This window comes from Cetorhinus maximus, chromosome 15 (assembly GCF_964194155.1).
Source record: "Cetorhinus maximus chromosome 15, sCetMax3.hap1.1, whole genome shotgun sequence".
NCBI classification, from domain to species: domain Eukaryota; kingdom Metazoa; phylum Chordata; class Chondrichthyes; order Lamniformes; family Cetorhinidae; genus Cetorhinus; species Cetorhinus maximus.
This window is the reverse complement of record NC_135893.1, coordinates 10,168,682-10,184,650: the sequence shown is the minus strand read 5'-3', so window position 1 is coordinate 10,184,650 and position 15,969 is coordinate 10,168,682. Positions and strand designations below refer to the sequence as shown.

Here is a 15,969-nt window from a genome sequence, read left to right as displayed (position 1 = left end):
AGAGCTAGATAGATTCTTGATTAACAAGGGGGTGAAAGGTTATCGGGGAGTAGGCAGGAGGTTACAATTAGGTCAGCCATGATCTTATTGAATGGCAGAGCAGACTTGAAGGACCGAGTGGTCTACTCCAGTTCCTAGTTCATATGTATGTTTGTATTTTAGGTTCTTGTAGGCTTTTGGTTAAAAAAAAAGGACAATATTGCAGCCTTCTTTCCCAAAAGTGCTGACTCTTGCTGGGATTCACCTCCAGTTGAGCATTGACAATCAGTGTCCAATCGCCATTCTTTTGTGAGCCCAGCAGGTAGGTTACTTAACAATGGAGAGCATAAAAACACACACACTCTGCAAACAAATTCTACCCTCTGCACAGACTCCACACACACACAAACACATGCTCCACGCACACGCATATGCACAAAAACACACATGCACTCCACATGCACGAACATGCGTGCACTCCATAAGCACGAATGCCATGCATGCACAGTACGTGAACCATGCACACACACACTTCACACATACACACCACAGGTGACCCACTTGCTCCTCACACACACATTCCATCAGATGTCATCAGATGGCAATCAGGAACAAAAGCTTTGTCAGATCGTTTTCTCCCTAGTTTGGGATGATGAGATTGATTGCAGTGTGCGACCTGCTAGCCTAACTGGAACATTCATAATTTTAAAGCCCAATTCTGAGCTCATTTAGGTACAGATTCCAGAGGTGAAAGATCTCACTTGCTCCAGATAAGGTGGACAGCATCAGTGACTCGTTAAAATGGACCTTCTTTGTGTGTAAGCCTGAGCAATGACAGGCTACCCTCTCCTCCCTTGCTATCCACATACACACACTTGCTACAAGGGTTATGAGATAACATTTCTCTTGTCCAGTGAGAGCCTTGTGCTCAACTGTAATACCGCCACCACTAAACTCAGTGGGCTACACACAACAACACAGGTCTGGGATTTTCTTGATGAATGCCGCACTATCATGTCGTGTGGAATGCTCATTAATCCATTTGGGCAGAAACGGGGTAAAGTAAAGAGAATGTGTTACTGTTACATTCTACATAACTAAAGCATCCTTGACATTCACTTACGAGTGCATCCGCTTTTCTCATCTGTGACGATACCACGGAAATTCCAGAAGCCAGGCTCACAACGGTCACACTTCAGGCCACCCACACCGGGCTTACAGGAACACTGACCAGTGCTAGGGCTACATGTCCCACCATATGCCCCATACTTATTACACCGACAGGTGCCTGGAAAGATCACAACAAAATACATTTTCCATTTGTCTCCGTGTTTACAATACAATCCCTCTACTTATCTGTGACTAAGTTTTCAAAGTGAGTACACAAAAATAACAAGAGGATAGAAGCAGGTATTGAATATTGCAAAGTAAGCTCACACATACCATATAAGGTACATTGGGCAGGAGTCTCAGGCTCTGATGGGGGCAAGCACTCAGGTGGGTGCATAAATTTGCGCTCCACAGGCCATATTTCCAGAGGAATGATGAGAGTCAGCCTGTGAGCAGCAGGTAGCCACTTAACCATAGTTAATGGCCTATTAAGGCCTCTTGTCAGAGCCTGCCCATCAGGGGACATGTCCCAGTCCTCATGGAAAACTGCCACCCTGAGCTGGTACTCCAGTATATCAGGGTGTCTCAACTCCCAAATAAGCGGGATACGCACACAAGTTAATCACCACTTCACCGCTGGCATCGCCAACATCTCAGAAATAAAATTATGCATCAACATTGCAGAGACCTTTCAGTCCTCTGGGGGAAAAGAAAACCTTATTGGTGAGGGAGTTCCCTCAGCAGAGAAGCTTGCCTTCTGCGACCATGATACTCAAATTATGGGTCTTTCACGTTTAGGGTGTTCACTGCAACAGGAACTCACAACATGATGAGACGTCTGCTTGCATAAAGGTACTTATATTACAGACTCTTCTTGGTGTTGGCAGGGGAGACTGAGACCTATGCATCCCTGTCTCAATACATATAGTATCCTTGCCATGGTCGCGTTGCAACCTTGTGGGAGTCTTGCTCAGGCACTGTGCCTGACAGCCTATCCTTAGTTGGGTACACAATGCTCTTCTGAAGAGCAGGAAATTCTTCTACAAGAACGCAGAGGCACTTCCAGGAAACACTCAGCACTTCAAGAGAAGCTTCTATCTGAAGTAGCATGGGCAATTAGAAGAATGCATACAATGGATGCACAAATTCACTTGGGAGTCATCCTGATGAGCGTACAAACATGACAAAACTGTAGCTTGAATCCAACAGTAGATCTTCGTCAATTTAATGCTGTTGTCTGGTTATTACAGGAGAAACCAGGCAACTGGCTGCACTCTTGGAAAGCAAAAACACTGATGTTTCCACTTACTTGGACAACCTGCAAGGCCGACTCCTTGGGCAGCGGTTACGTTATCAAGACAACAGCCGTAGACCGATTTGCTGCAGTGTTGTTGTGGGGCAGTTGGCAGAATTGCAGCTGCAGAAAGCAAGAGTTAAACAGATAACGCACTGAATACACTCCAACAGAAATTTGCAGGTAGATAGTCTAATACTCGTTTGCGTTTTACAGGACGAACGCCAAGTGATTTTTTTTTTGGTCACCAAGTTCCTGTTGCCCCTTCTGTAGCAAAGCTATTGAATCATTGTTGGGGGTGCAGGAAGGTGGTCGGCAACATGTAGCGGACTGGAAGTCGGTATGTGGAGTTTGCCGTTAATGGTGACGGTTTTGGCACATTTTCGAGGTGGGTTTCAGTAGCGTGAGGTGGTGGTTCTGGTGGATAAGCATACTCCAGCGATGAACACTGCAGTTTGAAGGTACGGGGAGGGTGGAGTGTGGGATCTGTTTTATCGAATGGCTCTTGTGATCTGGCAAGTCGTGCTGGGGGCTGACGGGGCAGTGGGGAGAACGTTTTCAGGTTTGAGGATTGCACTAATGGGGACTTGCAGAATTCTGGCTGCAATGGGGGTGAAAGATCCAGAGGTATCATCGAGGAGATGAAAATACCTGGTGCTGTCAGCAAGGGCAATGGGGTGGGGAAGGGTGAACGCAGGATCAGTAGTCTCTAGGAAGTTATACATCCCTGTTGCCCATCTCCAGACTACCCAGCTTAGTTCTCAGACTGATGGCAGTTTTAAGCATGGAATTGTGAGCTAATTATAAGACTGCTAATGCAGAATAAATCTGTATATATAATATATAAACACCCACAGAAATATAACTAGTGATTGAATTTTTTTGTACTAAAAAAGCCAGAATGTCATTTGTAACAAATGTGGACAGCAAAATATTCCAGTGGTCACAAAAAATAAACCTGCTCCCTTTCAATTTAACCTATCTGACCATACTGCAGGCCATCTGTGCCTAAGCTTTGGTTTGGTCATGTGCTTTTAATGCAATTATATCTTCCTTCATAACACTTTAAACAACTTAAGTAAGGAAACAGCTGATCCCAGTCATTTCCAGCCCACATTGCATCTGGTCCTACACTTGAATCACATTCTAAATCAGCTTCTACAGGCTGTTTGAAAGCAAACTGAAGGAACACTGGTAGGCAACTGGCATGCTGTGGTTTTGCAACTCTCTCTGATCTTGGTTCCAAACTCTCAGTAACAGATTGGTAGACTATTTCTGCAAGATATGGTCAAATCTTCAATGCTACCATTGATCAGGACTCCCTGCGTGTTAACACAAGCCATGATGCCGCCTGACAATTCTAGATTGGGTTTCCAACCAGAGTCAAGTTTTCATAACAATGCCACAAGGATGTAGTGACTATATTGGATTATTTGCCTTATGTTTCTTCGTCAAAATATTTTTCTGCATTAGGCTTCAGAGTCTGGTCATAACTTATTATTTTGTCTCTGATTGAGTGACATGCCCAGTTTTACTAATGGTAGCTCTTCCTTCAATCTCCTTGGTGCCACCCATACTCTTAGCTGAATAAAAAGATTTGTGCAAATTGAACACTGCTAAGAGGACATGAGAGGGTTGTGGTTCAGTTGGGTGGGCGTAATTCAGCCAAGTTGCTGAAAGTTTTTGTTTTATTAATTCATGGGATGAGTGTGTCATTGGGCGGGTCAGTGTTTATTGCCCATCCCTAAGAAGGCGGTGGGTGAGCTGCCTTCTTGAACTCCTGCAGTCCCCGTGGTGTAGGTATATTCACAGTGCTGGTTAGGGAGAGAATTCCAGGATTTTGACCCAGTGACACTGAAGGAACAGCGGTATAAGTCCAAGTCAGGATGGTGTGTGACTTGGAGGGGAACTTTCAAGTGGTGGTGTCCCCGTGCATCTGCTGCCCTTGTTCCTCTAGGTGGTAGAGGTCACAGGTTTGGAAAATGCTGGCGAAGGAGTCTTAGCGAGTTGCTGCAGTGCATCTTGTAAATGGTTGGTGTCCAGTTGCCAGAATGCTGATGGTGCAATTCATGATTCACCTTAAGCCTGAATTATAGTCTTATATTTTCACCTGATATTTTGGTAATTTTCTCAAAGAGATACCGATTAGTTTCAAACATGTCTCACCATCAGCACGCCCTAAGATTAAGGCTTTAAAAATATTCTGTAAATGTAACAATTTTTTATTTACTGTTTTGTTGTTTAACATTAACGTCACCACTAGAATAATTTTTGGGACTTTCCACCTGTTGTAATCTGATGAACTAGATGGATTGCAGGATTCAAGGAGGTGGCTCACCACCACCTTCTCAAAGGCAATTAGGGATGGGCAACAAATGCTGGCCCAGCCAGCGACGCCCTTGCCCTGTGAAAGAATAAATAAAAAATTGGACTAAAACCATGATCTAGGCTTCTTCAGTTAAGCAACAATTTGCATTTATATCACGTCATTAACGTAGTAGAAACAGCCCAAGGGCTTTACAGGAGCATTAGCAAAAAAAAAAATTGGACACTGAACTACTTAAGGAGATATGAGGCCAGGTGATTAAAAGCTTGGTCAAAGAGGTCAGTTTTAAGCCACATCTTAAAGGAAGAGAGAACGGTCGAGGGGCGGACGGGTTTGTGGGGGTGGGGGGAACTTCAGAGCTCACTGGACTAGGCAAATAAATGCAGAGCCGCTAATTCTGTGATAACTAACAATTGGGACGTGCAAAAGGCCAGAATTAGAGAAGTGCAGTAATCTCAGAAGGTTGTAAAACTGGAGTAGTTAGTAAATGTAAACATGGTTCCTCTCTTTATTTGGGTTCCAATGTCTCCAACCCCTCGTAATACCATTAACACGAAGGTGTTCAGTTGCAGTGAGGAGCTACATGGCGAACACATTACTGGGGGTCTCGGCAGCTCCACTGAATGGCAGTGCCACCAGGGAGGCAGTGGCTGGCTATACGACACCCACCTGAGTCCAAGGATCATTGCTGGATCCCACGCCAGAGATGAATGATGGCAGGGGGAGAGTCACAGGGGAAGTAAGTTGGAAGCAAGGGCGGGGGTGGCTCTCAGTGCATCCTGTGACCACCGCCCCACCCCACCCCTTCCTGATGCCAGGTCCCTCGATCAGGCGCTGAGTGCCTTTGAACCTTTGCAGGAAAGACCTTCTCCCCAACCCCCTGGAGCTCCAATGTGACCCTGCAAGGACTTGCTTGTTGTGCTCGTTGCATAATGTATCCCCCACCCACCGCTAGGGTAATACCAGCGGTGACTGGGCGATGCCCTTAAGGGGTGCATTAATCACCTTAAGGGTCTCAAATGGCAGCCGGGTGGGATAGCTGCCCATCGGCCCTCCTGCTATGCACTTAATCGGGGTGGAGGAGGGAAGGTCGTGGGAGTCCCTACCTGCCAACCCCACTGCCCGATTAAATGCCACCTGCAACCAAACTCACCACAGGGAGGGCACAAGATTCCACCCAGCAAGCCAGAAGATTTGACATGGGTTTGTGCAGGAGCAGTGTTTGCCTGGCTGGGACCCATGCAATGGCCTTGTTTTGAACCTCTCCATTTTACTAAACAATGATATGTCACAAGACCATGCCCCTTTATTTTTAAAATATGATTTTTCAACTTTCAACTGACGGAAACTTTTACAATTTGAACTGAGACAGAGCAAGCTACTTAAAAATGCAATGCCCCATTCCAAGGTGAAGGTGAGAAACAAACAAATCTCCCTGAGAGGAGTGTGAAGAGAGAGACATTTCCTATAATCTAGACATCCAGTGAATCTCGTAACTATCTAATGAAGAGACATTAAAAATGCAATGTGCTGGATATTGAAACAGTGGCTGTCACAGACAGATACACCCAAAACCTCCTGGAAATACACAATGGGTGAAGTATTTCAAGGGAAGGCTGCCCAGTCACTTGGGAGAGATTGCAAGTGACACAGGTGGGGTGCCAAGAAAGTCTTCAGCAGAGGAAACAGGCTGCAGGCTGCTCTCTCTCCCTCTTTTGGAATAAGTGTGTCACCTGGTTTGATAAGTCAACTCTACCACAAACCTGCCAGCGAACCAACATCTCATAATAATTGCAACATCTTCTACAGCTGCCCACACTCAAGAAACCAGCTAACCTAAATCAGCCACCATGTTTAAAATCTATGCCTCAAGGACAATCAAAGGACACTTAACTGTTTATCCTTTTACCTTTTTTGTTGGACTCTACCTCCCCTTATTTCTGATACGCGTGTGTGCGTGTGTGTGTGTGTGTGCGCGTGCATTTGTTTGTGCACCCAAATTAATTCTTGAGGGCTGAATACTTGATGTCACGTTTTTATTATTTTTCTCGGATTTACTGGTTAATAAATTTGCTCTTTTTTGACTCAAGGAAACCTTGTTTGATTGACTCCTTACTGCTCAGAGCTTAAATAGTTAAATACATTCTGGCTTGGAAAAGGCATATCCTCGCGAAAAAGACACTTAAACCTTTGCAGTGACTAACTGAGGAGGCTGAACAAGGGGAAGCCAATTCACCCCTTCTCACCTGGTCGTAACAGATACCAAATAGTACCTACCTAACCTGATGTCAAATCCACAGATGTGTGTTCATGAAAAAGCGCGTTTGCAGGAGGTAATATAAAAATAGTTGACAGAACGATTGGTGATCAGCTGCTGGCTGATCTTGGCAGGAATGGCACAGATTCAAGTATAAATAAACAGATTGTGACTCTGTGGCAACAGATGGGCCATAGGACAAATATGAAGAGCTGCTCCTGGCAATTACTTACTGGAGCACATTATGAATAAGTCTCGAGAGGTTCCCGGTGAGTTAAATTACTTATCTATTGTTAATGTATTATTGTGCTGCAGTGTAAAGGAAAACTGGGGTGAAAGATTGGCTGGAATTTTACCAGCATTTTGGTGCGGCCAGGTTTCAGGGAGGGTGCCTGATACCTTGCCAATGCCATCCCATTTTGCCAGTGGCGGGAAAGTTGGCAGAAACTGTGCCACTTACGTGGGCAATTAAGGGCCACTCCCCACCTCCACGGGCATTTTTCCCAATTTGCAGTGGGGGGGGCGGGGTGTGTGTGTGTGTGTGTGTGTGTGTGTGTTTGTGTGTGTGTGCAGGGGGAGACCTTCTGCTGTCTGGGGAGACCACCCAGTGAAAACTGGCAGCTGGCCTCCCAGCATGCTCTGGCGGCAGAGGCCTACTCTTTGGGCACTTCAGGGCTCGGTGGCAACTGCACTGTCTGTGCCTCACCACCCCATCCCAATCACCAAGGCCACCCTGCCAGCATCCCCAACCCACTAATCCCTCTCCGGTGCTGCCCATTGAGTCCCCCTCTCATTGCAGCTGCACCCTCAAGACTGGCCACCACTAGCCCTCGGATTGAGTCAGTTGCTACGGGGGGGTGGGGGCAGGCTGCTGTCCTTGATTGGACCCTGGGAGCCCTGGCAGCAGCCAGTTAATTAGTCACCACCAGGAACATGGCCGCCCCGGGTCACACTGCCGGCTAAAGCAAGGTCGCCTTCTGTGTTTGGCTTCGGGACTCCTGCCGTCCAACACAACATCCAGCCCTAGCTGATGCTATTGTAACAATATCATGGCCAAGTACCCCGCCCTGAATACGATTGAGAATTAGATCAAAATAGATGGGTGAATGAACAGGCATGTCTGTGTACACGTGTGTGTACACAAGTGTGTGCGCACGCGCGTGTATGTGCACACATGCATGCAAGTGTGTGCACACATCTGTGTCTGCACGTGTGCGCGTGCAGTGCGCGCGCGCGCACAAGTTTGTGTGCACGTGTGCATATGCATACTCACCCTCACAGGGGCTAGGCATGATGACATGGAGGTCCTTTTGTACTGCACAACGTGTCATCCTCAGTTCACACTCATTGCCATAGGTTAACCCGTCTGACCCACAGACCTAGCCAGAGAAAGAGAGGCAGTCTCATGTCAAAGGGAGAGAAAAAAAAACACGAAAAGTACTAAACCCTGTTAACAAAGTAGCATTTGGCTAAGCCAAAACAACTGCTCCAAACGTCGTTCCCAGCAGGATTTAAAAAAAGATGAACCCTTGAACAGAAATACTGCTGACAGGATGAAAGGAACTTTGTTCAATTCATAAACTGTACTATGTTTTTTTTTTAAACTTTTTCTTTCCTTTTGAAGATGAGGCCATTTTTGAGAGTCATTTTCTCCTCTTCCTTCAGGCTATTGGCAACACCTTCAACAAGGCTTTCCAGATTAAAAATTCCACAAGGCTGGTCCTTTTTGTCCCGCTGTGGGAGGGCAGAAAGGAGTCCAAATATCAGTGGAAATTCCAAAATGAACAGAGGGGGAATGAGTTTTAAATTCAATGATGCGGTGACTGGGAGTTGTAATCTCTCATGCAAGAACAGCTTAGGCCCAAATGAATTTACATTTGACCTCTCAGCCTCTACTCCAGGCAATTAAAGTCACAACAACAAATTTCAAACCTGAAAGTGTAGGACCGTTCATTTTGTGGAAGAAAAAAGTTAATTGTATCATGGGATTCTTTACGTGTTCCTGAAGGGGTGGAACATCATATCCAAAAGATGGAATCTCTGACACAGCAAGTGCTGTCTCAGTATATACTGGTTGATACTGAAGTATCAGTCTAGGTTAAGCATTCAAAATGCAGGAATAGGGCTCGAACCCTTTTGATTCAGAGGTGAGGCCGTTACCACTGGGCCAAGTGGACAAAGCCTGATTTGCAAAAGTCACTGGCCCTGGGAAGTGTAAAAAAAGAATTCTATAATGCTATTGAAAGGAAGTGGCATTGATTTATAGAAGCTCTAAGTCTGACCCAGTGCACAGAAAGCTCTGGGTGATAAGTTAAAGAGGTCTTAACAAATTGGACCTCAAATTGACACATGGTTATTGAAAAAAAAAATCAATGCAAGCTCCAATAAATAATAGTAATGTCAGAGCTGGCACCCCCCCACCCCCCACCCCCCATGAATCTCTCTGGTCACTTTAAAAGAGGAATAAAACAACACCCAGGTTCAATGTGAGGCCCTGGACTTACAATTATTGCATAGGTGTACAGCACAGACACAGGCCATTCAGCCCAACTGATCCATGCCAGTAAAGATACTCTACATGGGCCTCCCCTCACCTTACTTTGCCTAACCCTATCAGCATATCCTTCTGTTCCTTTAGCCCTTCTGTACTTGTACCTAACAAGATTCCCCTTAAATGTATCTATGCTATTCAGCTCAAATACTCCATCTGGTAGCAAATTCCACTTTCTCACCATTCTCAGGGTAAAGAGGCTTCTCCTGAATTCTTCAATTGATAAACCCCAAAACTGGGCATGCTCATTTTACATTAACACAGTTCTTCCTTTCTTTAGAAGTACATTCCAGTAAGAGACTCATCATATCAGAAAGATATTGAAATACAAGTTTCTAATTAAAGACTCTTGATTTTGATACTCAAGTAGCCTGAAGGGCTGAGTGGCAGCATCTGTAATTTATAAGTACAGGAACAATAGGGTGCCTTATCATCAATCATCAGAGCGCATTTGTTTTTAAAAAAGAAGTACAGGGATAAAGGAATCGCTTTTCATGACATTATTACAGAGCTTTGTCTTAATTTACAGAGCTGCCTGCAGTGGTAACGAAAACCAGGAGAGTCATTACTCACTGGATTCTGAGGGACGCTGTGACAGAAGAATTCGCAAACACATCGGTCATCTTCCGTGTCCTCATCCCACACTCCTCCATACTTCCGGCATCGCTCTTGCTCGCATTCGTTATCCTCGCCCGATCCAGACCCTCCAGAACCACATTCTGACAGGAGCAAAAAGGACATGGAAGAACATTGCTGAGACATGGCTACTGGCTCAGAGAGCAACCGGAAATGGGGTTGGCGGGGGGGCGCAATTTCAATCTTACCCACCTGACAGATACCAGGTGGCTGAAACAGCCCGGCCTTGAGCTGCCAGGATTCCCCACTGCCCGAGTTTTTAACCTGCTCTCTTCAGCATGCAGCAAGGATGCCTACCCAAAGCTAACAGAGACCTTCCTAAATCTCGGGCATGCCACTGGGAGCCCGATTGCAATTTCAACTCCGGCCTGAGAGGGGGCAACACACTGATAATCTTCACAAAGAACAAAAGTTAGTGGTCAACGTAAGGCCGAGTCAAGGGCTCCATATGTTGCTTTCCAGAATGAAATCAAGCCCACCCCTTTTCATGAAGAAGGGTGAGATAAACTTTTATTAATTTGCCCTTAAGCGAAAAAGATCCAGAGGGAGTAATAGAACTAGAGGGCTCCTAAAGAGGAAGAAGACATGCCTAGCATAGTAAGAACATAAGAAATAGGAACAGGAGTAGGCCATTCGATCCCTCAAGCCTGCTCCGCCTTTCAATAAGATAATAAGATCATGCCTGATCTTCTTGTGTTTCGACTTCCACATTTCCATCTAACCCCGATAACCTTTGATTCCTTTGCCTAACAAGAATCTATCTGCCTCTGCCTTAAAAATATCCAATGACCCCGCCTCCACCACCTTCTGAGGCAGAGAGTTCCAAAGTTACACAACCCTCTGTGAAACAGATTCTCCTCATCTCCGTCCTAAAAGGGCGACCCCTAATTTTAAAACAGTGCCCCCCTAGTTCTGGACTCACCTACAACAGGAAACATCCTTTTGACGTTCACCTTGTCAAGGCCATTCAGGATCTTGTACACTTCAATCAAATCACCCCTCACTCCTCTAACCCCCAGTGGAAACAAGCCCCGTCTGTCTAACCTTTCTTCATAAGACAGCCACATTAGGTGCAGTTTGTTGAGGTGGTACAAGTAGCCTCCACACACAGCCACTTCCACTGGAGATGTGGAATGTGCTGACTGAAACACAACAGGATGTTTCAGGATGGCTCATGGAACAAGGGAGAGGGTGTACAGCTTTTCGGGCACAGCTCTGAGGGTTCTGGTGGAGGAGGTTGTCCTGTACCCATAGTGGGGATGGAGGCCACTGGTAATGCTCTGCCTGGTCTCAATTCCTCCTCCCATTCGTCCTCCAGACGAAGGGGAGCCCCTAGTAAATTGCCAATCGCCAATCCCTTTCTCCTGGTGACTGCTGTAATATACAAAGTGTTCTAGTGTGAGCTCAGTGGAGAGATGACCATCACGAAAATCAAGGTTAACATGAATGTGTATTTCTGGTTCTGAATTATGGCCAAGTATGTTTTGAATTTATAGAAGCATTACATTTAACAGTACAGGATGATAAGTTCAATGTGAACAGGACAACTATTTCCATTTATCTGTTTGCTAGCATCTAAAAGAAACTGCCAAACAGAAAATAACAAAATACCTGCCTGCGCTCCCCGCCCCCCGAACAGGTTTTAATGCACCTTCTATTGTGGCACTGAGAGACACGGGCCAGAACCGATTTTAAAACCCTCACTCTCAGGTCCCTTTCTGTCCTCGACTTCAATTCCTTCCACCGCCCAGCCCTTCCCTTTCTGAAGAGCTCTGGCCAAAGTAAGTTAATACAGCTGATCAATCATTCAAACATCCTCACCTTAACCAAGAGTTTAATTTCTCCACCAGGCATGGAACCACATTTAGAATTAGAGAGTTATTTCCTAAAGCTACACTCAATCTTTATTTAGAATGACTTTGTTAATTAAATATTAAAAAACCTTGTTAAAAAAGGGTCATACTTTGCATCTTGACTTTAGATTAGTCATTGGACAATCCTTTACAACAAACCTTTCTTTAACGATGTGCAGATCTCTGTGGTGTAAACATTTGTATATCGTTCTACACCAGAACAATCAATGCCGCATTGATCTCTGGGTATCAAATAACTAACCATTTCCACTAAATGACATTAGACACTTTAAAGTTACCCTCTACTTCCCACACGGTACTCAGGAACAGGCATTCAGTGAGGTTTTATCAAACTTTTAACCCCACTTCCTCCCCCACCAAACCCCACCACCTCCTCACATGAACAAAGCTCACATTTCTGTTTAAATTTAATCTTTCTTGTCATAAATGGCTTTCTTCCTACCTCCTGCTGCGGTTTTTTTTTTGGTACTTAATGTCAAAGAGTTTTGTGAAGCCAAGGTAGCATTAGTTTATGGAGCGTCCCTACTGTTCGTTTAGATAAGGGTTGACTAGAGCTGTTCCTCCTCATACACCAAGAGTAAGAGTTTCACAGCACTAAGTAAATCACAGGCCTGGTTATTGTTTCCTGAACCTTTGAAATCAAAGGAGATTACACAACATGACAAGGGTAGTGAACTAGGAAATTTGAAATGGAATGCACCAGGTTATCTATCTGAGTGCAGTGCAGCACCAGGTGATCAGTGTTCTACATGCTTGACTTCCTGTATCCTGCTCGAGCAGAAACTCACTGTGAACAAGTTTCCACTTGAACTGCAATAAATCTCCTTAAACATCTCCAAACATTGCCATTGTCCACACTGACAGTCTTGAGCTTCTTAGCACCGAGCTGAATATCGAGCTGATTAGAAAGAAGAATGGGAAACCTCCTTTCAAAACAGTTGGGGACATCCCAGCTGAAAGCTGAAACTGTATGGAAAAGACTGAGAAAGTATCACTGTGGGGAGGGAGTGAACGGCTGTACAGATTCTCTCACACCTCACAGGGGACATTAAACTTCACCAACTTCTATGGAGCTAGTCTGACGCTAGGGACGTGGTGGCGTAATAGTAATGTCACTGGACTAATAACCTAGAGGCCCAGGCTAATGCTCGCGGGACATGGGTTCAAATCCCACCATGGTAGCTGGCGGAATTTAAATTCAATTTAATAAAATCTGGATCAAAATCAGTGATGGTGGCCACGAAACTATCATTGATCATTGTAAAAACCAATCTGGTTCGCTCATGTCCTTTAGGGAAGGAAATCTATCGTCCTTATCTGGTCTGGCCTACATGTGACTCCAAACCCACAGGAAAGTTGTTGACTCTTAACTGCCCCCTGGAATGGCCTAGCAAGCCACTCAGTTAAAGAGCCATTAGAGATGGGTGACAAATGCTGGCCCTGCCAGTGAAGCCCACATCCCACAAAAGAACAAAAACGTGAAAGGCCAAATTTTCATTTGTTGGTCACTTCAAGAAGCTATCATTTCTGACCCTCTCCACTCATTTCCATACATATGGTGGACACAGGTTGATGAGAAAGGATAATTTTGCACATAGATCAACTGCACCATCCAAACTCCTACTATAATGGGTACCTGCTCTTTCTATTTAATGAGGGCTTTTGGAAGAGTGTGAAAGACCAATAAACCTGTCTTAATAACTCCAGCAATGGTTCCCACTGTCTGGAACGTGGCTTCAGTGAACTGATGAGTCTATCACACGGTCAAGGACATGGTACTCCATCGCTTTATGAAATAACTTTCAGCTGTATTCTAGAGGGATGCTTTTATGCTGCTTAGATGCAGTCAATGTACAAACCACACAAGTAAATTTAACAATAGCTAGCAGCAGCTGTGCTGGAGACTGGATGACAATGGATGGTTCATGCTTGATAGGGCAATGACCTTTGCTTGTTTCATACATTCTGGTTTCCTGATAAACAGAGTGCATAATGGGGGGTGTGGTGGGAAGAGAATAGAGTGCCAAGCTTCCAGCCATGGACAGATCTTCATAACTAGTTCAGATCTCCACTATACAGCTAGTATGATGCGGTATTCCACACTATCCAAATATGCTGCACTAATTCATATGGGGTACATACCATCATCACAAGGACCATCTTCTACAACCTCAATTTTCTTCTTCTGTTGGCAGGAGGCAGTTTGCAGTTCACACAGGTGCAGGTATGTGATCCCGTCGCTCCCGCAGACTGAGGAGATGGGCTGGTTCTCACACCGAGGGCAGACACATTGGCTGTCAATGCACTTCGCTCCAAACAAACAGATGGTGGAGCCACATTGCTCTGAGAAATGGAACAGCGAGAATGTGAGCAAGCAGGAATAGGACAACCTTAAGAAGCTTTTCTGCATCACACCCAAGAGGCGTTCCCCCGACAGCAACCGAATCATTTTGACTTTTAGACGTCAAACAAGTTAGAAGGTCGCACTGGAGGAAATCGTGGCATTCTAAAGAGTGATGCTGTATAAACTACCAAATGATCTGTCCACTTCTGTGACAGGTTTTATCTCTTCCAGGTCAGAATTACATTGCATTGTATTTACAGCACAGAAACAGGCCATTTAGCCTAACAGGTTTATGTTGGACATGGGCCTCCTCCTCCCTCTCTATTTTGTCTGACCTTATCTAGATATCCATCTATTCCTTTTGCCCTCGTGTACTTATCTCTTAAAGGCACCTTTGCTATTCACTTCAACCATGTGGTCAATAACAAGGTTGGAGGTATTATTAAGGGCCATTTACAAACTAAGGCAAACGTCCAAGAGCAGATAAGACAATAAGGCGTAGGAGAAGTGGGCCATTCGGCCCATTGAGTCTATTGCGCCTTTCAATGAGATCATGGCTGATCTGATAATCCTCAACTCCGTTTTCCTGCCTTTTCCCCATAACCCTTGATTCCCTTACTGATTAAAAATCTGTTTATCTCAGCCTCGAATATACTTAATGACCTAGACCCAGATTATCCCCCAATCCCCTCTGCTTCAGCATGGTGTTAGAATGAGCATAAGCTCCACCCAATGCACAGAGACAAACTATTCAAATTACTGGATGGAGGGGGGGAAGAGAGCATTATAAATATGAAATCAGAACCACCTGCGCACGTCAGCCTAACGTTTACTAGTTTTTTGTTCATGCTCGATTACTTCTGATTTGCTCTTTTACAGGCTCTTTCACCCTGCTTGTGACCTCCCTCAGCTGAGTGGGTAAAGAAGCAGTGGCCTGAGTGCTGACCTCTTCAACTCTGCCTGTCGCACTACTTTCTGACAAGCTGACAAGTGTCACCAGCGCCACAAACAACACGAGATGTCAGCCTTCCTCTGCCAGCTTTAAGAATGAATCCTCCGTCAGCAAGGAACTGAGTCAACCACAGGTCTCAACTGTGACAGGTAACTGAGGGCTCCAGCCCACAACCATCCAGGTGGAAAGCAGCTCAATTGCTGGTCGATATTGAACCTCCCCCTCCTTTTCATTGAATAAGTGATATGCTCCCAGCTCCCCACTCTTCAGGGAAATCTGATTGAAGCTTTACTGCAGTTAAAAGGTTCTTTCAGTACCATCTGCAACGAGCTGCAGCGATTGCAATCATCTGAATAGATAGTCTGGGGAGGCAATCCTACACATAAACCTTCTACACCCCACATAAAAGGGAAGAATTTGCAACTACGGTCGGTGTTCCCAATCCTCAAGGAGGTTACATGACACAGTACAGGGCGTGTTTATTAAATAACTCAGTTGAGGAGGAACATGACCAGAAACACACACTTTGCAATTTGCATTTAAATAAGCTTCTAATTCGATAGTGAAATGTAAAAGGAGGGGACACTACAGCCTACCCAGTTCTCAGGTAGGTCCCATTTGAAAGGGAATTGTCTTTGCCAAAAGG

At 45.1% G+C, this 15,969-nt stretch overlaps 1 protein-coding gene across 2 annotated transcripts in view; it reads right to left on the bottom strand.

Moving 5' to 3' along the window:
• The window catches only part of agrn (agrin), a 474,755-nt gene that overhangs the window by 77,658 nt on the left and 381,128 nt on the right, over window positions 1-15,969 (bottom strand). For both annotated transcript variants that reach the window (XM_078557865.1, XM_078557866.1), the window contains 5 exons: window positions 14,170-14,370; window positions 10,091-10,236; window positions 8,240-8,345; window positions 2,399-2,506; window positions 1,103-1,267 (listed from right to left, as the gene is read on the bottom strand). In XM_078557865.1, coding sequence (XP_078413991.1) covers window positions 1,103-1,267; window positions 2,399-2,506; window positions 8,240-8,345; window positions 10,091-10,236; window positions 14,170-14,370 — 726 coding nt within the window. The remainder of the gene's footprint in view (window positions 1-1,102; window positions 1,268-2,398; window positions 2,507-8,239; window positions 8,346-10,090; window positions 10,237-14,169; window positions 14,371-15,969) is intronic.